The 26,019-nt window shown below is 43.4% G+C and overlaps 1 protein-coding gene across 3 annotated transcripts in view; it reads left to right on the forward strand.

Annotated features, from left to right (window-relative positions):
• Nucleotides 1-26,019, forward strand: part of ZNF462 (zinc finger protein 462) — a 125,168-nt gene that overhangs the window by 38,617 nt on the left and 60,532 nt on the right. For 2 of the 3 annotated variants that reach the window (XM_038769481.1, XM_038769480.1), the window contains exons 2-6: nucleotides 12,390-12,641; nucleotides 13,194-18,838; nucleotides 19,622-19,789; nucleotides 21,765-21,868; nucleotides 24,169-24,287. In XM_038769481.1, coding sequence (XP_038625409.1) covers nucleotides 12,422-12,641; nucleotides 13,194-18,838; nucleotides 19,622-19,789; nucleotides 21,765-21,868; nucleotides 24,169-24,287 — 6,256 coding nt within the window. In that variant the 5' untranslated portion in view covers nucleotides 12,390-12,421. The remainder of the gene's footprint in view (nucleotides 1-12,389; nucleotides 12,642-13,193; nucleotides 18,839-19,621; nucleotides 19,790-21,764; nucleotides 21,869-24,168; nucleotides 24,288-26,019) is intronic. The other variant, XM_038769482.1, reaches the window with a different exon arrangement.

The raw sequence follows: 26,019 nt of genomic DNA on the forward strand, positions 1-26,019 counted from the left end.
GTTTTAAAATTGTTAGTAAGTAAATACGGTGTGTGTCTTTGTTACCTTGGGGACTAGATAGGCCATGTCTGCATGGGACCAGATGTATTTTTTTCAGAGGAATTTTCCATTGGAAGATTTTGGCTTGACTGTGCATGTGGCAAACCTAATTTAAGTGCAGAGCTAATATTAGCAGAGATCATTCCATACAAACAAGGCTACTGTTTTTGGAACCATGTACCAGAGTCTGCCCCAGGAGTTCTGTCATCAGCATGTTCTGCTGACAAAGAGCATTTGGGGTTTTTTCAGCACCCCCAAACGTGTCTCCTCACCTTGCTACCACTCTGGGAGGCATAAGAGCAGTTCCCAGAATCTTGTGGGGCAGAGCTGCCAACACCCTGGGCAGCAGCTGTCAATTGGGCAAACTGATTAGGAGACACACATAAGGGCACACATCACCTTTCAGAAAACAACCCTGTCTACATCGTACCACCCTGTGGTTTTTTCAGCCCTCCCATGCCGGATTACAGCAAAAAAGCACTGATAGAAAATTCCTTAATTGTTAGCTAGCCACTATGGCAGATTCCGTAAGGGAGCTGATGTTAGGTTTGCTCCAGACTGGCATGGCCAGTGAATCCAGGGCAGCCTATACTTGTCATTCCAGGCTACTAGAATTATCCTGACTCTTGAGGAGGTGGTTCATTTTGAGCTATTTGCATAGTTTCATGAACAATCCCATCAGTATATTAGAATGACTTGCACTAGTGAGGGTTTGATTAGCCCCAGCACACCTTGCCATTTTAGAAGCACTTTGTACATTGTTCCAGGAGCTCAAGGTGGATTTCCATTCTCCATTTTCCCATGGAAATTTAAGGAGGCTTCCTGACAAATGTGAAACTTGACCATTCTGAATGCTGAGTGTAAAACTCATAAGCTCATGAACATAAAAACAGAGAGCCTTGTCAATAAGGAAAGATTAGACTAATTGCCATGTGACTTTGGATTGCTATTTTGGAAAGGTTTTCAATTAGCTACAAATACCAGAACAGTACTGCTTGTATGTGAAGTGAATATCCATAAAAACTTTGTCATACCTATTTTCAGCTGTCATTTTTAAAGATAAGACTTGGGTAGAAGAACATTGTTCAAGTCTTTTAGGTAGGTCTTTTTTCTTTATCTGCATGGGAGGATTAAAATGTCTAAAAATCTGTCTGAGAAGGCAATTGTGGTGTGATAGGATTTAACAATCTCATCAGTGAGTGTTAATTACAGACTAAAATTCTAGTTCTGTTCCTATTCTGGAGTTTTGATTTTATTTTGGAGGCATCTTTTCCTGGGTACCTTTTCCCTTTTTTACCCTTCCTTGGATGAGATTCCTGGTAGGCTCTGGTTGTTCCTCATTATTTTTTGTCCTGAAAGGAAGCTGAAATTATGAGAAGGCCTTCCTCAGAAGGAGAGCACACCCTTTTGCAATGAGATTTCCCATTTAACTTCCAGTTCCTATCTTCGTTATCAATTATTATTCATTAAGAACCCACAAGATGCACTCATTTTTGTTCCGTGGCACAGTACCTGCAGATCTTATTCTTGTAAACCTTGTTCTCTAAGGATACAGAATTCTTGAGACTTAACAGATTGTGGTATTTTGTATAAGCGCTTGAATATTCTGTGTCTCCAGCTGTTGGGCAATTATGTACTTTGATGTTGTCTGCCTTTAAGGATAACTCTAAGATTTCTTTTTAAAATGAGGCCCACTCATGTATGGGAACTTCTCAGAATAGAAGAAGAGTTTGCAGAAAGAAGAGAAATTCCTTGGTTATTGTTTTTTTGCTTTTTCATTTCTATGCTTCATTCTCAAACCACTTCTTGAAGGTGGCAGTTTTTTTCTCTATTCATTTAATGCTGGAGCTGATGCAGCCAGAGTGTTGAATGTGAGGGAGTGGTATCCTCATAACTTCTCTGCCAACAGATGGAGACAAACTGGAAAAAAATAGAACAACCCAACATGGTCCAGCAGTATAGTCTTAGAAAAAACTGTATTTCATCAAACTGTAGCTTCCAAATGGCTAAGTTAATAGGAAATAGGTTGGGTTTATGACCGCTCAGGTTTTTCATGCACCTTTAATAATCTTTGGACACGTATTACAATCTTTAGAGAGGCAGCGTGGCTCAGTGGAAAGAGCTCAGGCTTGGGAGTCAGGTAGTGGGTTCTAATCCTGGCTCCGACACTTGTCTGCTGTGTGACCTTGGGCAAGCCACTTAACTTCTCTGGGCCTCAGTTCCCTCGTCTGTAAAATGGGGATTAAGATTGCAAGCCCCACGTGGGACAACCGGCTTACCTTGTACCTACTCCAGCACTTAGAACAATGTTCAGCACATGGTAAGCGCTTAACAAATGCCATTATTATTATTAAGCATTTGAAGTTCAATATCCACTTGACTTCATTCTCTTTGATCTCACAGCAACTGCTGATTTAAAAAATGTGAATCCTAGCTAAAAGCATCAGATAGATTGACTTGAGTTATCACCCATTCCACTCTCCAAGCAGGAATCCCTCTTGGATTAGATTTTGGGATCTAGGTACACTCAGATAAGGACAGAAGGTGATGGTGGGTCAATTTGTCAGGTACTTAGCACCATATGCATTCCTAAACCCAGCAGGCATTCTTACAAGGATTGGCCTCAAATTCTGAACAGGACTAAAGATATCATTTCCAAAGACTCCAAATATTTTATTGTAATTGTCAAAGAATGTCATTGAGGGAGGAATCAACCCATCACTGCTCATGGTTGATATGTGTAGACCAGGGCTTGGTAATTTCATGTCTTCTAAACATGTATTATATGAGGGTTTATTATAGTTCTATTTTATGGATCTTGGTATGAGTGCTTAGAAGAAATCAAATTGTTGGCTAAGTGTTGGTCATTGAATAATGCTGTGACGGGGTAAGATTTTGCTTATGTTCAGGGGTGAGGCTATTTTATTATTTGGGTGGTGTGATTATAAATCAGGGACTTTAGGCTGGAGATGTCTAGGTGCCGGATCATCAGGATCCAAGTAATCAGATTGCTCGTTAATATGAAATTGGTCTATAAGCCTCATATTCCTTGTATCGGAGATCAGGTCAATTCTGCTGTACCACTAATATGGACTCAGGAGATGTCTCATCCCACAACAAACTTGTGTGTTCTTTAATTTCAGTTGCCCTATACCCAAGGAGATGACAAACCATTAAAAATGCAGGAGACTAAGTGCAGGAGTGCAAGTTTTATTGGGGGTACCTAATTAACCTCTTAAGTGAAAGAGGGCCTAATTTGTGTAATACATTTGTGCAGTTTCTTCTCTCCTCCGTCCATAGTCCCTTACCTCTCACCACCAAAAACATGGTAAAGTAGTTGTGGTGATACAGCCATACTCTCTGGCTTGGACCTCCTGTCAAAAAATGCAAGTGTCTGAGGGCTGACTGTCCACTTAATGCTGAACAGTAGAGTTTAGGCTTCTAACCGCAAGACACTTTTTAGTGTTTGTCAGTGTTGTAGATGGCTTTGGCAGGAGTTGTGGGGGAGGGCTTCTGCTTACTGGGGGGTCTTAATAAATCTTTCCAGGCAAAGAAGTAGAAAACTGAATCCAGAAGGACAGCCTGTCCTTTGGGAGACCATCAGAATGTGGCATCAGCTTCAAAGCAAACTGAAAATCTAACGTAATGTTGTCCAATCTTCTGTATGGTTGTGCAACCCAGACCCACTACAGATACCCCATCTGGCTACCTGAACATTTTCCTTCAGCGTTGTGCATGTGCCAAGTGGCAAGATAGGAACACAAAGAGGTTCTGGAATGAAATCAGTCTACCGGTGTCAAAAGAATGGCCAGTGTAACCCAGCTTCGCTGGGTGCTTAGAATGTCTGATACTAGGGTACATAACAGCGGATGTATGATGAAATGAACTGGAGAGACTGAAAGCAAGGAGGAAACAGAGGAAACATTTTTAAAGGTACAGTAAAGTGCAGCTTCAAAACGTGGCAATTGAATGCTGGGAGACAACTGCAGCAGACAGCCTGGTGTGTTAAAAGCAGAAGATTTTGTTGTTTTTTAAATAGAAGCTTCAAGAGAATCGTGAAATAAGGGGCATAGCTGAAAACAGTGTCAGCACTGTAAATGCCCAATGTCAGCACTGAAGACTGTTGTCTTCATCAACTCCATCAGCATTATCATCATCATCATCACTGTCATCATTGTCATTAGTATTGAGTGCCTTCTGTAAAGAGGGCACTGTATTAGCTACTTGAGGAAGAATAACCAAAGAAATATAACACATTGTCTCTTCCCTCAAGTAGTTTACAAGTCTTTATGAGCGAATGGTGTGGTAAGAAATATTAGGGTCATGGTCATCAGGATGTTTAATCAAACCTGCACCCAAATGTAAAATCAACTATCAGTAGCATCATTTTCAAACACATATAGTCTCACATTGAAGATTCATCAATATAATCAAAAGTTTCTTGAACTTTAAAACTTTTTTTTAGTGAGGCTTCTGAAGTATGAAATTGTTCTCCAGGAATTTAGACAACATCCTAAATTGTCTTTAATAAAAGGAACAGTGTTCAAGATTCTTTAGTCTCTATCACCTGATGAACTTGGATTCCGAGGAGGAAAAAAAATCAATCAAACCATTGCTATAAAAACTAAAGCAGGAATGGCTCACATTAAAACCATTTGGTTTTGGAGTCTCCAGAGGAGAACTGCCCAAACCTCCTGGTTTCTCTCCATGTTAACCCTTCAACTCAGTCTCTATCATTTGGCAATATTAGATTAGCTGGTTTCTTGTGCTCTCTTTGACTTTTAGACTTTTACTGTGTTGTGTGAAATTTTAAAAGCTGCACTTCAAGAGGAAAGCCTTCAGGGAAGTTGTGAGAATTAGCACTCTCATGAATTGTAGGTCCTGTTTTTCAGGCACCCAACTCTGAATACTACTAAGATACCCCCTTATTTCCTGCCTTTCTTTTCTTGTGCCCCATTCTCCTTTATCTCACTGTTCCTTTACCATGGACATAAGAATTGGCAAACTACCTGTCTGATGGGCTGCCTCTATTAGCCGTGTATCATTGCAAAAGAATGTCCATGAACTCTCTGTAATGCATGTACTATTTCTGTTTATTAGACACTCACTACCTGTTTTCATAACAGGTAATTCAACCAGAATTGTTCATTATTTACCATACTGTATCCAACTGTATCATCTTTAAAATGGGGATTAAGACTGGAGCTCCACGTGAGACAAACTGATCACCTTGTGCCCCCCGCAGCACTTAGAACAATGCTTCGCATATAATAAGCGCTTAACAAATGCCATCATCATTATTATTATTAAACATTTTTGCTCACTTCCCAAGATACACAACCCATTTTAATGAAGACTCCAATGGTATCAGATATAAACGATTACTCCAGCATGATTTATAACATTTTGAGAGGATTACGTACCACGGACAAAGTCTGTAGTCGAATAGGGTCTTTAAACAGAATAATTGTGGATTTCCAGGTTAGTAATCTGCAGATTTTTGCAAACTCACTAAAGTCTCACAGATGGAACAGGCAGACTACAACAGAGGGACCAGTTGGCAGGATGCTAACTCTCACGGTCTTTTCCTGCTACTATTCAAATTGCGTCCCATATTGGCAAGTTGCACATGTGATCACAAATTAATCCTTTCTTCCCTGAAAATTTGGTTTTGAAGAACAGCTGTGTCTCCCTTCTGAATTCCTTAATTATTTATCCTGCCTGATATGTTAAACCTTTCATTAGTGTGGGTAAATTGCCAGAAGTATACAGAACTGCTTAGATCATGTAACAAACTGAATAAACATTTGATAGGGGCATTTGATGACATTGCATGTTGAGCCAGAATATGTAGCAGAACCAAGTGGGCTTTTTTGGATGGATAGAAGTAATATATATATACTACATATATATATATATATATATTTAATATATATTTAATATATAATAAAACCAAGAAGAAACTTCCTGAAAACGACACATAAAATAAATTTGTCAATTGAACATACACCCAGAGGTATATGTTCTAGCTATTGAAGCATCTCCGAAAGCTATCTTTTATTTCAGAATCATTGTGCTTATTTTTGAAGGTTAGATTTGCTCGAGATAATTATATTTTATGTATTTTTATATGTTTTCTATACATAAAACTATATACACAACTATATATAGTTTTGGGCATTTCTTGATTTCTGTATTCTCTATTGTGGCTAGCGCAATGAAAATGTTTTTCAGTGAGATATTACTTTCTTAATTCATCTTCTTAGAGTTTAGATGATAACAAGTAGAAGCACACGCATCCATTTTCTCATTTATATCATAATTCTAATGTTTGTGAACTTTGAAATAAAATCCAGCCATCAAATCCCAAAGCTCTTAAAGCTCATCACTCCTGTTTGGAATGTCTGATTGGGCCTAATTATTGGGATCTGGCTGGTTTCTTAAATCACATTGTATCAGTCAAAGAATTATTCAGCCATGCATGCTAACATCTCTGTTGCTATTGTGTCTCAAAATTTAGTCATTCAGTGACTTATTCTCAGTTTGGTTGATGATTGATCTTTTCCATTCATGAGAGAAAAACATGCATTTCATTAGTCATAATAATAATAATGATGATGGCATTTGTTAAGTGCTTACTATGTGCCAAGCACTGTTCTAAGTGCTGGGGGGATACAAGGTCATCAGGTTGTCCCACATGGGGCTCACAGTCTTCATCCCCATTTGACAGATGAGGGAACTGAGGCACAGAGAAGTGAAGTGACTTGCCCAAAGTCACACAGCAGACAAGTGGCAGAGCCTGGATTTGAACCCATGACTTCTGACTCCCAAGCCTGCGCTCTTTCCGTTGAGCCATACTGCTTTTCTAGTCATGTGATTCAAGAAGATTCTTCAGCTGTTAAGACCAGTGTCTTCTAGAACTGGTTCCTAGAATGGGAGAGAGGAAAACGTACTTTACAGTTTTGTACCTAGTGGTTTCAGGTAACATTTTTTTGAAGAACTTGTAAAATTTATCATTAATCAATGGCAACTCACATTGCTCTAGGGCATCACAGTTTTTATTTCTTGTTAATCCTTCAATGAGAGTAAAGGATAGACCTATGCTAGGACCTGTTGTATTTTGTTCTTCTGGATGTGATTTTGATGTGATTTGAATACTGATTCGTGCTCCTGTGCAGTGCAGTCACCACGGTTTGTTTACTGAGGACAGTTGGCTTGAGTGGGATTGAAGAGATAGATTTGCTAGAATGTTTGGAAACATCAAGTGCACCTCCACCAACCATCCCATTTCAACTTGGAGTATGTTTTAAGTGTACAGGATGAAATAATTTAGTATTTCCAGTCAGTTTAGCCTGAAGCTTGAAATGTACCTTTCGATTTTCTGAACAAGGAAAATTTGCAGGAAGTCGGAAGGCTTGATTTTCCAGGGAATGATCCCAATGTTGAACAACAGTTGGACCAGTGTGTATGACTTTTTCCCGTTGCAAATGTTCATGTGTTGATTCTGAATGTTTCTAGAACAATACATTTATTTTCAGTCTGCTGCAGCAAGGTAGCCATTTTTTGAGATTAAATATTGAGATCAGGATGTGCAGTTCGAGGTTGAGATTATTCAAACTTCAGACTCATTTTTAAACTATTCTAAAATGAAAGTAATGACACTAGACCATGATTTTCTTGGATTCTATTCTTGCCTTAGAGTCCATCTCCAGTGATATTTGAGGATTTTTTCTGTTGTTTACTCATATTATTTATTGTATTTCAACCATACCTTTCCTCCAAGATATGGAAACCTAATTTAGTAGTTTTTCCAGGATTGTCTCTCTGGGAACATAGAGGTGAGAAGGAGAGAAAGCATGCAATTTTGTTAGATAAACTGCTGAGAATGGCAAAGTAATCATTGTTCTAATGGGAAAAGTGGCAAACAATCCTATTTTGGTATGTCCAATAGAATAGATGGAGAAGAAGAATATTATATAGGCTGAATATATGTGGTGATTTTTTTTTCCAACCACCTTCGTTACAAGACTAGCCTGGAATCACAAAAAGGGTAATTTAGGAGACATGTAATTTGCAGGCAATTTGATGTAAGGAGCCTGGGCCATCTTAGACATTTTGGGGGTTTACTTGATTTGAAGGTTCATTAAATGAACCTTTAAAGAATTGCTCAGAAATTTCCATCACTGCTTTTTGATTTTGCTGATTTGGAAACCAAGAAAGAAGTCTTGCTAATCTGTTTTCACAGTATTTTTAAAAGAAGTGGATGTAAAATGGATGCTTTTACTTTAAATCAGCATGCCATACTGAAGCAGACCTACGTCTGATTATACTTTCCAAGGGCAACTGAATTCTTGCATGATCTTTGTGAACCAGTGCACAAGCCTCATCTTTTATTGTTTATTTTGCTTGGTTTGACAGAGTATTAACATCTGCACTGAAAATGTGCTCTTCGCTAGATGATAGATGGGTCGCTCTCAGTTCTATATCTCGCTCACTCACAGAAACTTGTGCAAATACATGCATCACATTTCAGTTTTTTGAGAGCTTAGTCCATGCTAGCAATTCCTGTTTTCTCTTTTGAGTTTGAATCTTAAGAAGAATGGCTGAATGTCTCTCAAAATAGGTTGTATCCTGATTTCAGTACTTGGTGAAAACATCAGATTGAAGGCCATTCATCTGTACCTGATGTTCATTCCTCTCAGCTGCTGTGAGGTTAACCTCTTCGATGACTCAGTGCTGCTTTTGAGGAGCCTGCAGCAACATTAAAGCTAGAACCCATTAGAAAGGCACTTTCATCATCCTTAAAAAAATCAGTAGTTTTTCTGATCTCCTAACCCTTTAATCTCTTTTGTATCTGAACATGGAGACTGTTGGTTTGCGTTTGCAACTAGACAACAGTTAGCATCCTTGATTCTAACTTCAGAAGATGCCACAGTATTAAAGTGTGTGGATCTATAGCTCATATATTACTCTACTGAATTTCTTCTCTTTTCCCTGTGCAGAACCTTAATTTTTTGTTGTTGTTGTGCTAACCAGTCTCAAAGTTTCCAAAAGACACATTGCAGAAAGCCTTTTGTTACATTATTTCTAAAGGCCTAAAGTTTTTAGGGGAAGAGATTTTGTTTTCCTCTTTGGTACACAATGGAGCTTTCAGAGAACCTCTTTTAAAAGGAATAGCTACAGCCTTTGTGTTGAAGGGTGTGTCTGTTGGCAGGGTTTGCTGATGCAGACAGACTGGCTGGTGATTAACAAAGGTCATTAGACTTTGGAATCTGGCAAGCAGAGTCAGATGGTATGTCTTCTGTGTGTAGAAGGACGACTCCCAAGAGGCTAAGGCATTCTGGATGTCCTCCCCCCCCCCCCCCCAACCCCCCACCCCCGAAGCCCCCCGCCCTCTTTGCTTAAGAGGTTAGACTGTGCAGCTTCAGTGTGTAGGACAGAATCTGGACAAGTATCCTCCTTCTCTAACACTGTGTTGCTGGAACTAATGAATGAATTTATCATTCATGGAATAAAAGAACCTTCAGAGATCTTTGTGAATGGTATTTGAGGGGAAAGGTGCTGCTTTGATAGTAATGGAAACAGTTAATTCTTTGTTGGAAAGAGTGAAGCGTAAGATTAAGGCAAGCACTGCTCTTCTATTGCTGATTTCGTATATCACCCTAGCAGAATCTTGTCTGCTTGAGATGGAGCTGAGATAAGTGAGGCCATGTTGTGCACAGACTAGAAGCTATGAGCTTCTGAGTGCATGAGTTGTCTGAGCTAAAATGGCTGCTCCTAAAGCTCAGAGGACTAGGGCAGCTTAGTGAGTCTTAAAGCTTCAGTGACGCAGGAGCTCATATCTCTTGAAAGTGTGATAAACACATTCAGCAGAGCTGTGGCTTGTTTGGCTGAGATGAAAGGACTAAGCTTGGGGGATGGGTAGTGAAAACTGGATGATCTGCTTTTCTGTGAAGTGCTCTAAATGCAGGAGTCGTCTGCACCATGGAAAAATTTGTTTTCAGGTCTAATGGACTGTGCTAAAGGAGATGTGGGGTGGGGCTTCAGTCACTGCTGTAATTTGATCCAGAGCAGATAGCAACCTCTTCCACACAATTTGGTCTGGTGCTTACACATAAAACCTTGACTATCCCGATGATTGAAACTTCGTTAGCTGAAAAGAACCTAGTGCAGTGTTCATTTTATATTGAAAAAGGACAACTTTCTCTTTATAAGTAGAGTAGGTAAATATCTGTGCCTCTGACAGCTTTCTTGGTCTGTCCACAGTTTGACTTGCCAGAAGTTTATTTTAGCAAGCTATCAGGAGGAGCATTCCTTTATGTAAAATCCTGAGGCAGTGCCCATTTTTATTACATCGACATAATAATATTGGATTTTGATCGTACTGTGGAAGTCATTTTATGTTTTACAATGAATACATGGAGTTTTGCATCCCTAAAATACTTTGGCTGCAGTTCCATTTCTTGGACCTCTGAAACTCTAGATTAAAGCGGCCTGATGGGGCTGTGGGAAACTTAATGAAATAATTAATTAATGAAGAAAATGCTGTGCTGCTCTGCCCAAGAATGTTTTAAGGTGGGAGGACCTTTATCTTCACTGTGCATTTTTTTCCTCAGTACTACACATTTCCAATGTCCTAATAAAAGTAAATTTAAATCTTCCCATTTGTGTCAGAGTTGATTTTGGGGGGCAAGACTTGAACTCTCCATACTCACTTGGACCAACCTCATACCTATTTATGTCAAAATTGATCATGAGTTACTGTCTATTTGGGAGGAGTAGATGATAGAGGGTACAATCGATGACTTCTCTAAAAACTGAAAATTTCTATTGGACTGGTGGATAGTGCAAGTGGTAGGATGAAAATGTCCAATTTTTAAATATAGACGTCCCTTTCAACAATCCCTACCATCTGTCCTCCAAAATAGATGGCTTATGTGAGGTTCTTAGAAGATCTTGGGATCTACTCCAAAATAAGTTCAAGTGAACCTTGGACGTCCTGTAGATCTCAGTGAGAGTGGTAGAAGGATGATCCACAGATCAGCTCTGGGATTTTAAAAAAAACAACCCAACACAATTAAACCTAAATTGTTTCCTTGCTTATATTTTTAAGAATTGATTGGAACTGGAAATCATTGAAAATGCAAATCTCTTACTTGAGAGTTTTGAAGTCTTATCCCAGTTTATATGGTGACTACAGCACTGCAGTAGTCAAGGAGATTACAAGAGGCAAAAGACAATTTCATTTTAGCTTCTCCATTGATCTCCTTTCTTCTGAGATGGTTTCTGGTCCAACAAGGAAGTCCACGTTGGATAGCAGAGCCCCTTTGGACTAAAGACAATATCCAGTGATCTGGCAAATTTTCAATGAGGAACCCAGTAGGGAAGTTCAAGAATAATGAAAATTTGGGGGCCCTAAGACTGACCATATTTTGTTAGTATGTTTGGTTTTGTTCTCTGTCTCCCCCTTTTAGACTGTGAGCCCACTGTTGGGTAGGGAGTGTCTCTATATGTTGCCAATTTGTACTTCCCAAGCGCTTAGTACAGTGCTCTGCACATAGTAAGCGCTCAATAAATATGATTGATGATGATGATGACCATCCTGGATGACCTGTGGTTCTTCCAGCCCAGTAGTTTCTTTGAAGGTGGTACCAAAGGACACTTGGAGGAAGAATGTGTTAGTTGCCCTCCATGTATCCAGTCTCATCCTTCTAATGGCTTTTCCTTCTAATTAATTATGGATTAAATTCATCTCAGCCTTTCTTGAGCCTAATGATATTTTCTGTTGGCCTGAGTTCTTCCTTTTCACGGTCTTGAACCTACCACCTTCAAACTTCAATGTGTATCCCTTAGCTTGCTAATCACAGGACTTGATGAACAACAATTCTTTATTTGCCCTGACCACACCCATCATGATTTTTATCCAGTTCCTTCTCATCCTTCATTTTCCAGACAGAAGAGCCCTAATCTTTTCAGTCTGTACTCACACAGACAGCCTGCCTCATCTCCTTAATCATTGTGGTTGCCTTTCATGTACTTTCACAAATGTGGTGAACAGAGCCCCATAGGAATTCTTGAAGCTACCGGGTAAATAGGGTCATTCTAATTTAGTGGAGGTGTATTTTGCAGAGATGGGACATCATTTTATTTGTGTTGTATTTGCTGTTATCAGAACATCAGCAAAGCTGGACAAAGGGCACCATCGCCCTTGTGTATGTTTGACTGCAGCTACAATTGAGCACATGAGCAACATAGACGGCACTAGTCCTACCTGGGTCTAAATTCTTTCATTATGTGAGGTGCGGCAATAGCATGAGTTATCTTATTTCTGTTGTTGATCTGCCTTCCAGAATTTCCTAATGTAAAAGAATAAACCCAGATCATGGAGGTGCTACAATGCGATGGCTGTGATTTTAGAGCTCCGTCTTATGAAGACCTCAAAGCTCACATTCAGGATGTGCACACGGCATTTCTGCAACCAACGGATGTTGCCGAGGATAGCCCCAGCCAACAAAGATCTGGATCCATGAATGCCAGCAACCAGACGGAAGTGGAATTTTCTTCTGTAAAGGATGAATTTGCAATTGCAGAGGATATAGCAGGTAAATCTATACCTCTCTCAGCATGCCTGCTATGTTTTAATTGCTGTAATTTATTTTTAGCCCAAGGACATGATATTGATATGAACATCTTTCACGTATTTTTCCTTCTGGCTGTAACTGCATTTTATGATATGAGCTACGATATATTGCCTAGATTCTTTCTTTTATTCCTAGATTGTTGATCACTTGGTGAACCCTCTCCCCAATACCCTTTAATGGAAATGTCTTGATAGTCTGGAACTAGCATCAGTTTACATGGACTCTCCAAAAGACTTATTTTACCGGCAAAGGGCACATCTGTGCACATACCAAGAAACACGATGTGTAAAACAGGCTCTAAATAATGATGAGCACTATGCATATTGTACATGTAATCCGCTGATAGTGAAGATCTAATTAACATTCAGAAGGTCAAGTTATTGAGATTTTAGGCCTTCAGATGTTCTGACGTCTTTGGACTGTGTTGACTAGTGATAGTGTAGAGTAGTCTAACGATAGTAATTCTTATCCTCTCTCGTTTCTCTTTCCTTTTCTTTTTCTCTCTGCTTTTAGGTCCAAATGCAACTCAGATCGGAGCTGGAAGTTATTATGGTCATAGCCCAGGATTTTATGGTCAGCACATTGCCCCTACTCCAAAACCAACAAACAAATTTTTTCAATGCAAGTTCTGTGTACGTTATTTCAGGTCCAAAAACCTCCTGATAGAGCACACCAGAAAAGTCCATGGAGCACAAGCCAGTGGAAGTCCGACAGGCCCCCCGACTGCTGGATCGTTAAATTACAATGTCATGATGCATGAGGGATTTGGAAAGGTTTTTTCTTGCCAGTTTTGCACTTATAAGTCGCCAAGACGGGCCCGAATCATCAAGCATCAGAAAATGTATCACAAGAATAACTTGAAGGAGACGGCGACTCCCCCAGCTGCCCCTGCACTGCCTGATTCATTGTCTGCATCGGTGCCGGTGCAAGATCCCTGCAAGGAGTTGCCCGCAGAAGTGGTGGAACGTAGCATCTTGGAATCCATGGTCAAACCTTTGACCAAGTCTAGGGGCAACTTTTGTTGTGAGTGGTGTAGCTATCAGACGCCCCGCAGGGAACGTTGGTGTGACCATATGATGAAGAAGCACCGAGGCATGGTCAAAATATTGTCTAGTCTAAGGCAGCAGCAGGACGGAACCAGCGTCCCTGATGTACAGAACAAGAGTGCTTCGAACCCTGCCCCGAACTCCACCTATCTAGCCATGAACGCCGCAGGCCGCGAGATGCCCAATGCCAACGTCTCAAATTTCAGGGGTTCCGTAGGCAATTCCCTCATCAGATCCAATTCTTCTGCAACTTCCAAGTTTTCTCCCACGTCTTATCCTCAGATGAAGCCGAAGTCACCTCACAACTCTGGCCTAGTTAATTTGGCTGAGCGATCCCGATATGGAATTGCTGACATGACAAATTCTTCCACTGACCTGGAAACTAACAGTATGTTAAACGATTCTAGTTCTGATGATGAGTTAAATGAGATAGACAGTGAGAATGGTTTGAATTCCATGGATCACCAGGCCTCAGGTCTGTCTACAGAGCAACTGATGGGATCCGATGGCAACAAATTATTGGAAACCAAGGGGATACCTTTCAGAAGATACATGAACAGGTTCCAGTGCCCCTTTTGCCCATTCCTTACCATGCACCGGCGCAGTATCTCTCGTCACATCGAAAACATTCATCTGTCTGGAAAGACCGCTGTCTACAAATGCGATGAATGCCCATTCACTTGCAAGAGTTCACTAAAACTTGGAGTGCATAAACAATGTCACACGGGTTCTACATCGGATTGGGATGCCGTGAATTCCCAGAGCGAAGGTATCTCCTCATCACTGAACGAAGGCACTGTGTCTTATGAAGGTGCAAGCATCAATGGGAGAAAGTCGGGAGTCATGTTGGAATCTCTGCAACAGCAACAGCAGCCACAGCAACCCCAGCAGCAGCCACTGCCACAGCAGCCGCAGCCACAGCAGCAGCAACAGCAGCAGCAGCAGCAGCAACAGCCGCAGCCACAGCAGCAGCAGCAACAGCAATCCCAGCAGCAGCAGCCACTGCCGCCTCAGCAGCAGTCACTGCCTCAGCAGCCACCGCCGCCACCCCAGAGCCAGCCTCAGCACCCGTACAAGTGTACAATGTGTAATTACTCCACAACGACTCTGAAAGGTCTGCGAGTCCATCAGCAGCATAAGCATTCGTTCTGTGACAACTTGCCAAAATTCGAGGGACAGTCCTCCATGCCATTGGAAAGTGAGCCCGAAAGCCACACCTCTTCCAGCACTGTGAAGAAAAGTCAGACCTCAATTCTTGGGTTATCCTCCAAAAATAACTTTGTGGCTAAAACCTCTAGGAAGATTTCTAATGACTTCCCTCTCGATCTGTCACCAGTGAAGAAGAGAACTAGAATTGATGAAATAGCCAGCAACCTGCAGAGTAAAATTAACCAAACCAAACAACAAGAAGATGCAGTGATCAACGTGGAAGATGATGAAGAAGAAGAGGAAGATAACGAAGTTGAGATAGAAGTTGAACTCGACAGGGAAGAGGAGTCAGTGGAGCCACTGATGGAGGCTCCAGGATCTTTTGTGAGTCAGCCGATTTGGGGGAGAGAGGCTAATGATTCTCAGAAGGAGGCTAGTTACAGAAACGTGCCACATGACTACAATGCCACCAACGGGGCAGAGATTGAGCTAACCCTCTCTGAAGACGATGAGGATTATTACTGCTCTTCTGTCAACATGAAGGATCATCAGGGTTCCAGTGCAGCTCTTTTGGGCAACCAGGCCAGTATGTATGGGTCAGATCATAACAATGAGAATTCTGAATTTAATGACTCTGGAAGACTTTACTACTGCAAACACTGTGACTTCAGCAACAAATCTGCCAGGAGCGTCAGCACCCACTACCAGCGGATGCACCCATACATTAAGTTCAGCTTTAGATATATCTTAGACCCCAATGACCACAGTGCGGTGTACAGATGTCTGGAGTGTTACATCGACTATACCAACTTCGAAGACCTGCAACAACATTACGGTGAGCATCACCCCGAGGCCATGAACGTGCTCAACTTCGATCATTCGGATTTGATTTACCGGTGCCGGTTTTGTTCCTACACTAGCCCCAACGTCAGAAGCCTGATGCCCCATTACCAAAGAATGCATCCAACGGTGAAAATTAACAACGCCATGATCTTTTCCAGCTATGTCGTTGAGCAGCAAGAAGGGCTAAATGCCGAGTCTCAGACCCTGCGGGAGATTTTGAATTCTGCTCCTAAAAACATGGCCACCTCCACTCCGGTGGCTCGTGGGACTGGCGCTCCAGCGTCGTTTCACAAAAACCCTAATTCCAAGACTTTTACTCCAGAGTGTGAAAATCAGAAGGACCCCTCAGTTAACACCGTCGTGGTTTATGACTGTGATGTCTGTTCCTTTGCGAGCCCAAACATGCATTCAGTCTTGGTTCATTATCAGAAGAAGCACCCTGAAGAAAAGGCTTCCTACTTCAGGATCCAGAAAACTATGAGGGTGGTGTCTGTGGACAGGGGCTCTGCCCTTTCTCAGTTATCATTTGAGGTGGGTGCGCCCATGTCTCCCAAAATGTCCAACATGGCTTCCCCCCCGCCCCCCCCGCCCCCTCCACCAGACCTCAGCACTGAGCTGTACTACTGCAAACACTGTTCCTATAGCAACCGGTCCGTCGTGGGCGTGCTGGTCCATTACCAGAAGAGGCATCCTGAAATAAAGGTTACTGCCAAGTACATCCGGCAGGCCCCTCCCACCGCAGCGATGATGAGAGGGACTGAGGTGTCCCACGGTGTTCCCCGGCCACCTGCCTCCATGCAGCGGCTGAACCGAGTGGGCTCCGAGAGAGACATCCCTCCTGGGGAAAACGAGATGTTCTTCTGCCAGCACTGTGACTATGGCAACCGGACGGTCAAGGGAGTGCTCATTCATTATCAGAAGAAGCACCGCGACTTCAAGGCCAATGCAGATGTGATTCGGCAGCACACGGCCACCATCCGGAGCCTCTGTGACCGCAGTCAGAAGAAGCCTGCCAGCGGCCTGCTTTCCCCAGCCTCGGGCGCGGAGCGAGACAAAGCCAAGCTCCGTGCCCTCAAGTGCCGCCAGTGCTCCTATACCTCCCCTTACTTCTACGCCCTGAGAAAGCACATCAAGAAGGACCACCCCAGCCTGAAGGCCACCGTCACTTCCATTTTGCGCTGGGCCTTTCTTGATGGCTTAATAGAAGCCGGCTATCACTGTGAATGGTGTATCTATTCCCACACCGAACCCAGCGGCCTGCTTCTGCATTATCAACGGAGGCACCCCGAGCATTACGTCGACTACACCTACATGGCCACGAAGCTCTGGGCCGGGCCCGACCCTTCCCCTCCCTCCCTCGCCGGGCCACCCGAAGCCAAAACCTACAAATGCCGGGACTGCATTTTCGAGGCCTCTTCCATTTGGGACATCACCAATCACTATCAGGCTTTTCACCCTTGGGCCATGAACGGCGATGAATCCGTCTTGCTGGACATCATAAAAGAGAAAGATGCCGCCGAGAAGGCCAACACCCAGCCTGACGAGGTCCCGGCCCGGATGAACTGTGAAAACAAGCTGACCCCGGCCCCGCTCGTCGAGCAGGAGGCCGAGTCCCCGGAAGACCCTGCCCTGTCACCGGAAAAAAATGTCCAGCTGGCCTCGGCCAACCCGGCGATATCCTCCACCCCGTATCAGTGCACGGTCTGTCAGTCGGAATACAATAACCTGCATGGCCTCCTCACCCACTATGGCAAGAAGCATCCTGGCATGAAGGTGAAAGCCGCGGACTTTGCCCAGGACATAGACATCAACCCCGGTGCCGTGTACAAGTGCCGGCATTGCCCTTACATTAATACTCGCATTCACGGTGTCCTCACCCACTACCAGAAGCGGCATCCGTCCATCAAAGTGACCGCGGAGGACTTCGTCCACGACGTGGAGCAGTCTGCTGACATATCCCAGAATGACGTGGAGGAGACGAGCCGGATTTTCAAGCAGGGCTATGGGGCTTATAGGTGCAAGCTGTGCCCCTACACCCACGGCACTCTGGAGAAGCTCAAAATTCACTACGAGAAGTACCACAATCAGCCCGAGTTTGATGTGTTTGCTCAGTCGCCCCCGAAGATGGCCGTTGCCCTGGAACCTGAGCTGCCAGCGGAGTCCAGCCCCTCCCAGGTGCTGTCGGCCGAGGAGGTCGGCGAAGTGTCTGTGCCCGCCTCCCACTTCTCCACATCCCACCTGGTCTCCCACACGGTGTTCCGGTGCCAGCTTTGCAAGTACTTCTGCTCTACCCGGAAGGGAATCGCCCGCCACTACCGCATCAAGCATAACAATGTCCGGGCACAGCCCGAGGGCAAGAACAACCTCTTTAAGTGTGCTCTCTGCTCCTACACCAACCCCATTCGCAAGGGGCTGGCGGCGCATTATCAGAAGCGGCACGACATCGACGCGTACTACACCCACTGCCTAGCCGCCTCCAGGACGGTGAGCGACAAGCCCAGCAAAGTCATCATCCCCTCCCCGCCCAAGGATGACTCCCCCCAGCTGAGTGAGGAGTTGCGGCGGGCGGTGGAGAAGAAAAAATGCTCGTTGTGCTCCTTCCAGTCATTCAGCAAAAAAGGGATCGTGTCCCATTACATGAAGCGTCACCCTGGGGTGTTTCCAAAGAAGCAGCATGCCAGTAAACTTGGAGGCTACTTCACGGCCGTCTACGCGGACGAGCACGAGACGCCAGCGCTGCAGGAGGAGAGGAGTGATGGCGAGAAGCCCGAGGTGGAGACTGAGGCACAGGAAATCGAGTGGCTCCCCTTCCGCTGCATAAAGTGCTTCAAACTGTCCTTCAGCACAGCTGAGCTGCTGTGTATGCACTACACGGATCATCACAGCAAAGACCTGAAACGAGACTTCACCATCCTGGGCAGCGGCACTCGCTCTCAGATTTCTGCCTACCAGTGCAAGCACTGTGATAGCAAACTGCAGAGTGTGGCAGAACTGACCTCGCATCTGAACGGCCACAATGAGGAATTTCAGAAGCGGGCCAAACGTCAAGAGAGGAGGAAACAGCTTTTGAGCAAGCAGAAATACGCAGACGGTGCTTTTGCCGATTTCAAACAAGAGAGGGTAAGGAGCTGTTTTGATTTCCCTTTCCCCCAGGAGGCGCCTCATTGCCAGTGCCCACTTGCACTTCTTTCTTCATTGGCAGCCAAACTGCTCCAGGTTTACTGGTGACTCCGTGTGCCAGAGATCTCGACGTATCCATTAAACCTTTTGAGTTGGATGCATTCCCATCACTTGGCCTTGCCTCTCCCTGGATTCCCCTTCGCTCAATCTCCTCCCCAGACATCTTGTTTAAATTTATTTATTTGTCTGTTTATTTCTGTCAAGTAGCCCCCGATCCGAACCTTAATTCCATGAGGCAGTAACTGTGGGCGGTCTCTTTATTTTGTTAGCCCTCTCCGGAAATGTCCCAGGTCATCGGTGTTGGCTGTTGGGGATGATTGTAACCTCTGCGAAACTAATCTTTTCCAGAAGGACATTGATATCATGATCATGGAAAATATTGCCCGGGCAGGGCAAAATTAGTTTGAAGCAGGCAACTTTGTGGTAACCAAGTATGAGAGGGTTACTCAGCTCCAAAGAGGTATTCTCTACCCACTTTCAGTTGAGATTTGAAATATTTTGAATTCAGGCACCTTCCACAGTAGCCAGGGGGCTGTGATTCTTAGGAGCAATACATTTTTGTTTTTTAACTCGGTATCTCCCTTGGTTTAGACCCATAGTACGCATAAAGGCCCGCACGCATGCACACACACATCCACATTCACACACGTGCACATCGAGAGTAATTAGTGGAGTGGACAGTCTGGGAAGATTTGGAGTACTGATGCTACCACTGTATTTTAGCAGCCTTTTGGTCACTTAGAAGAAGTGCCAAAGATCAAGGAGAGAAAAGTGGTGGGATACAAATGTAAGTTCTGTGTTGAAGTTCACCCGACGCTCCGCGCCATCTGCAATCATCTTCGCAAGCATGTCCAGTACGGGAACGTCCCAGCAGTGTCCGCTGCCGTGAAGGTGAGAACTCTTGAGGAGCTCTGGCTGAACATTCTTGTGTGTGAGCTATTCTGGTTATTTATTAACCACGCATTGCTAAGATCTTCTTATAAAAGAATTGTCCCAGCTCAGGCATGTCACCCTGAGAAGCAGGGAAGGGAGGCCTTTCTTGTCGTATAGCCTCGGTCCTTGTCCCCGTTCGGTTCGCTCTGTTAATGCCAGACGGTCTGGGTCTCTGAATGGGAGGTTCGAGATCACCCTTCGGTTCGAAAATGATTGTGTATGTGTCTGCTGTTTCTTATTCCAAGCACGCTGAGCTCTTAAGAGGAACAAGTGCAAAGTGCCGTAGTCATCATCCTTACCCTCCTGCTGCTTACCATCCTGTCCCCTTCTGGCTGAGAGTGCAGAGGGCCCCAGCTTCCCAAAGAAACTGGTCATTATACTTCTTACTCCTGGCAGGAAGGGTGATTGAAAACTAGTTTCAACCTGCTTTGGACAACAGACGTGTCCTCCGGGGAGCGTGAGAGACATTACATCTGCAACAGAAAAGTCTTCAATTCATTATTGACTCAGGGAGCCTTTTGGTCTGCTCTTTCTTTCTTCCTCCCCTTCTCTTTTCCAGTGCACTTTGGCCAAATACCGACCCTCTCCCCTCCTTGTCACCCGCCCCTTCACCTGTGTTAATCTGATGTAAAGAGCAAAATCAGAAAATTCCTCTAGTTTTCCTAATGTTGAAGAGATGACGGTCCCAGGTCAGGCACCTCCTTGTACAGTGCTTAAGGGATCAGTGAATATTAATTGGTAATGAGAAGAAAAACTTGCTTCAGAGGTTTCTTTTCTCTTAGTATGCATGAATGTGCTTGAGGCCCCCCCCCTCACCCCGACCCTTTCCTTTAACATCCTCCCTTCCACCTTCCCCCACCCCCACTTCTTGCTCTGTCCTCTTATTTAATGAATTTAACACCAGTTGATAGCTTCTACTGTATTGCACTGAAAGCTGAAGCCATTTCTTTAGATTCGCCGAGCAGGTACTACAGTAAATGAAGCAGCAGGTAGTGTGAGCTTCCCGTCACCACCCTGCAATATTCCCCCCTTTTTTCATGCAGGGATTGCCACTTACGTGAGAAGGTAGTTCAGGCTTTGGCTTTGTTGAGAGAGAGAGAGAGAGAGAGAGAGAGAGAGACTTAGGTGCCAGTTAGATCTGATTATACCATCTGGGTGATTGAGGATTCTTCCTTAATTCCTTAATTTTTTTTTAATTTGGAAATGGTCGATGTGTGAACAGCATGGGCAGAAGGCCAGTTTTGTAATTCACATTTAGTGGGTCTCTTTTTTTCATTCCTTCTTTCTTTTTTCTTTTTTTTTTTGCCTCATTCATGGTATAGTTAAACATGCCGTTGAATGTGGCCTTAATTTCTTAAGCTTCTGCATTTGCTTTCAGGGTTCCAGAGTATTCTACTGCTCAAAAGCAGTGGGTTTCATCCGTTTTTCAAGTGAGTTTGAGATTGTGGTGTCTGCAGTGTGGAGTATTTCTTTGGTGGTGGAGGAAGTGTGGCGCGGTTCTCATCGCTCATTGGTGGAAAAGCATATTAACAACCTTGCTTTCACAGGTTTGTTAATGCACTCCAAAGGGCAGGGGGTGTTTTTCCCCACATTTTTTCCAAGGCAGAAGACCTACATGAGAACTCAGAGGAATGAAGAATCACCAGTTTTGGCTGTCGTCTGAATGAGGCCCGAAACGTGACGGAAGGAAAAGAGGGGGAGATGCCGCTAGATATTTATTTTGTCGGTGGGGTTTGTGGTGTGTTTTTTTTAGCAGGAAGCTGATGATTCTTCACATCTGTTGTTCGACGATTTGGAGGCAGTCAAAGACCCCAGTTGCTTGGTGGACCAGGTAGATGGTGAACATTGCTTGGTGGATGGAACTTTGGAAGATGACACCCGGCCTGGGGGCTACCACTGCAGCCAATGTGACAGGGTCCTTATGTCCATGCAGGGACTGCGTTCTCACGAGAGGAGTCATTTGGCACTGGCCATGTTTACCCGGGAAGACAAGTACAGCTGCCAGTACTGTTCCTTTGTGTCTGCTTTCAGACACAAGTAAGTTGTGGTGCATGTAGGGAGGGGATGGTTGTTTTTCTCTTTTCTTTTGGAGAGGGAGGGAGTTGGAGGTGGAATGGTAGGGTGTGAGAGGGGATTGATGGGGCTATGTGAAATGCCAACTCCTAAGCCAAGCATACGTTCAAAGATAATGATGATCACAGTAATAATAATAGTAATAATCATCATCATCATAATATAGCAATAATGGTATTGGATGAGCACTTACTGTGGGCTAAAACACTGTACTAAGCACTGGGGTAAAGCCAAGATAATCAGATAGGGCACAATCCCTATCCCACGTGGGACTCCCAGTTTAAGTAGGAGGATGAACAGGTATTGAATCCCCATTTTACAGAGGAAACTGAGGCTCAGAGAAGTTAAATGACTTGCCCCAGGGCACACAGCAGACAAGTGGCAGAGCTGGGGTTAGAACCCAGGTCCTCTGCTCTTTCCACTGAGCCATACTGCTCTTCTGAATATCTGGACCGTCTGTAAAAGTAGCTTCACATTTGAGGGTTGTAAATGTCTACTGAGTGAGGGATGTGTGGTTGACATAGTTTGTGTGGCCCGATGTTATCAGTTTGATTGCAGTGTAATAGGGTTAGAAAGATTTAGAGGGAAGAATGTCAGTCTCAAGTTAGTCTACCAGCTGGTCAACTGGAGCTTGTGGAAGTCATGTTAAACATCTTTTGTCCCTTCCTGCCACAAAAGCTCTGTGTCTTAGTTTCCCAGCAAAACCATTTTTCTGCAAGGTAGCCAGTGGTAAAAAAAAAAAAATAAATCTGGTCCTCCTATGCCTTGATTGTGCTATGTACACATAGCACATTGTGAAAGCATTTTGGGATCCATTGGAAAGAGGTGCTAAAAGTGAGACATACTCTTTTGAAAACAGAAGTGTAAATTAAGTGCTGGAATGGGGTAGTCTATAAAACATGAAGTAGTTATTTTGTAATGGTTGGCAGGTCAAGAAAGATTTTGTTTCATTATAAAGAAGTGAAATGAGCTCTGTGTCCATACCTTGGTATCAACGGGCAAGCAAAGTGATAGCTTCAAAACTTTCAAAAGCCTCAGATTCAAGAGAAAAACCTCTAGGGTTATCATGGTAGGGATGGCGTATGTTTGGCATTAAGTACACTAGCATGAAAGATTGTGAGGTGCTTTATTATAAATAGCTGTGGTGAGCATTCTATTTGTTAAGTAAATCCATTCCCACATCAGCTATTTAAAATGGAGTTTTGTTCTATGAGTACTGACACAAATTGGTGTTCAGTATACCTTATTCATTTGTTAGATTAATTATTTTCCCTAGACCAGCAATTATTATGTTACACCATGGGCTATTTATAATGAAATCATTTTCCTATGAAAATGTCTTTGTAAAGGGTGATGTACAATAAATGTGGTGTTTATCCATGCTTTTAGATATATCACTCCCCTGCCTAGAGATTATAATTTGATAATTCCTTGTTCAAACCCATTCTGACCCTCCAGATTGGGGGGGGGGGGGGGGGGGGGGGGGGGGCGGGGCTGGGGAGTTGGGGGGGGGACATAGAAGGAGGAAATGTTTGAGTTTTTTTGAAGAGAGAACACTCCCCCCAGATTCTAATTCTAAAATAAGACTTTAAAGGTTCCACAGATCATTTCAAATGAAAACACTTACTGTTCTTGGTCCCTTGTCACTATGCACCATTGAATTTGGGGTTTCAGGATATTTTCTTGCTATTTTTGATCAGCATGCACTTCAGCAACTTCAAGGTGTCCAATCTTAGGAGATGTGCCTTGGATCTCAGCCGGTTCAAACTGGATTCCAGAGAATTTGCTGATTTTTGTGTTCTTGGGTTGAAGCTTCCAAACTTTTAAGGTTCTCCCAGCACAGAAAAAAAACCCAAAAAAACCCTGGTGCCAATGTGGGTTTGTAAATCCAGCATGTCTCTTGGTTTAATCCATTCTTGTCCGCTGAACGGAAAGTCTATTAGCTCAGATATGGTTCTGCAGTTCCTTCTGTTGCTGCCTTATTCTGCCAAGTTTTTCCAGATGTGCACCAGGAGGAGTGGGAACAGTGGGACCATCTCTGGAATAGGTGCCCCATTGGCCATTATTCCATTTCTCCAAAGTCTGTTACTTTTGTAAGGCTCATCCCTGAAAATTAGCCAAGAGTGGTTCCTCTATCTTGAATAGCTTGTGCATGGGGCCCATTGGAAAGAGGTAATGAGGAAAGTTGGTTTGTACTGTTTGGTCTGAGATGGCATCTGATATTACTTATTCCTCTTATTTCTTTTCTCTACCTCCTCACCAAGTTTGGATCGCCATATGCAGACTCACCATGGACACCACAAGCCATTCCGCTGCAAACTCTGCTCCTTCAAGTCCTCCTATAATAGCCGCCTGAAAACGCATATACTCAAAGCTCATGCTGGTAAGCTGCTATTTTATTACTGCTCTACTCCTTTATTGAAATTGAAATTTGACATGATTTTTATTATTGAATATAAAAAAATTATTCAACTCATCAAGATGACTAAGCTCTCTTGGTATTAAAAGGATTTGTTTCTTCAGGTTGATAAAATTCCTCTTCCTCACTACCCCTAAAAAAGAAAAAAGACAGAGCCACGCTAAAGTTCTGGTTGTGCTTGCTCTTTAGCTACAAACAAGGGCTCGTTTGATTTAGAAAGCTTCCAAAAGACCTTGCGTCTCATCATCAGTGGTATTTATTGAGAATTTACCATGTGTAGAGCACTGTACTAAGTGATTGGGACAGAGTTGGCAGACATGCTCCCTACCCACAACGAGTTTACAGTCTAGATGGATTTGCAGATGGGTGTTATGTAGATCATTTCTGGACCCACTTACCAGATCCTTGACCAAAACAAAGTCAGAATTTCAATGAAGTCCAATAAGCTTGAGAAAGTCCAAATGGCAAAAATGAATGTTATTATTTTCAATTGTTTTTACACTAATGTGCAAGTGGTAAAGAAATAACTTTGGTTCTCATCAGGATACCCCAAAGTTTGGCGGGTCTAGCCTTTGCAGATCCCTCTCTCTTCCTTGCATGATATTCTCCATATCAGCACACTCCTTTGAAACTCCTCTGCTTGAGTCAAAATTTAGGCAATGAATGCAAATTGGATCCAGAGACTGAAAAGGAGCAAGGGAGCAACAACTGTGTTATCTGAAGTTGAGTGGGAGAGGTGATGCAGGGAGGAGAGGAAGGTCAGTCAGTCAGTCAATCATATTTATTGAGTGTTTACTGTGTGCAGAGCACTGTACTAAGCACTTGGGAGAGTACAATATAACAGACAAATTCCCAGCCCCAAACGAGCTTACAGTCTAGTAGGGGAGACAGACATTAATATAAATAAATACATTGCAGATATAGAAAGTAAATTACAGGTGTGCTTCAGATCTCTTTGCCAAGGGTTCAGTTTGTTTTCTGTTTCTCTCAGATATCTAAGCTCAACAGCAGTGTCTGAGCCACTGCTCAATGGCTTAGTGGCTCAGTAGGGCTGCTAAGTAAGGCTAAGGCTGCTAAGTAAGGCCACTAAGGCTGCTAAGCAGCCACTCCAACTTAAGGGAGTTAGAGACCTTAATCAAGGTCAACTCACAATTGATTCCGTTCACTGGACATTCACTGGAGGGCAAGGAGCTCTGCCCCAGTTGACCTCGCAAACATTTCTGTGGGAAAGATGACGTGAACCTTATTACTCGCCGATGACATTGTTGACTCGTGTGTTAACAGGCTTCCTTTAATCAACCACTTTGGGCTCCTCTCCAGATTAAAAAAACAACAATAACAGCAACAACAACAAAAAAGGAACAGTCAAGGCTAATGGAATGCATTAATGGTGTTAAGGGCAGCCCGGTAGACAGCCAGTAACCGTTTTCCCATATCAGAGATCAATCTATATGTTCCAAGAGGCAGCCATCTGGTGAGAGGTTGGAGCAAGGGAAAGGGGAACAAGTGGCAAGGAAAGCATAATCAAATGATTGGGCAGGACTGCTGTGTAGTGCTTCCAGGGAGAATGAAATCTCCTCCTTTGGATAGGAATAACCAAATATCCAAATGGAGATTCCCTTAGTGCTTTCACTTGCTTTCCTCCCTCTTATCTATGCCCTGTTAAAAGTTGTTCTTGGGACCTTACTCAGTAAAT

Source organism: Tachyglossus aculeatus, chromosome X4 (genome assembly GCF_015852505.1).
Source record: "Tachyglossus aculeatus isolate mTacAcu1 chromosome X4, mTacAcu1.pri, whole genome shotgun sequence".
In the NCBI taxonomy this organism is placed as follows: Eukaryota; Metazoa; Chordata; class Mammalia; order Monotremata; family Tachyglossidae; genus Tachyglossus; species Tachyglossus aculeatus.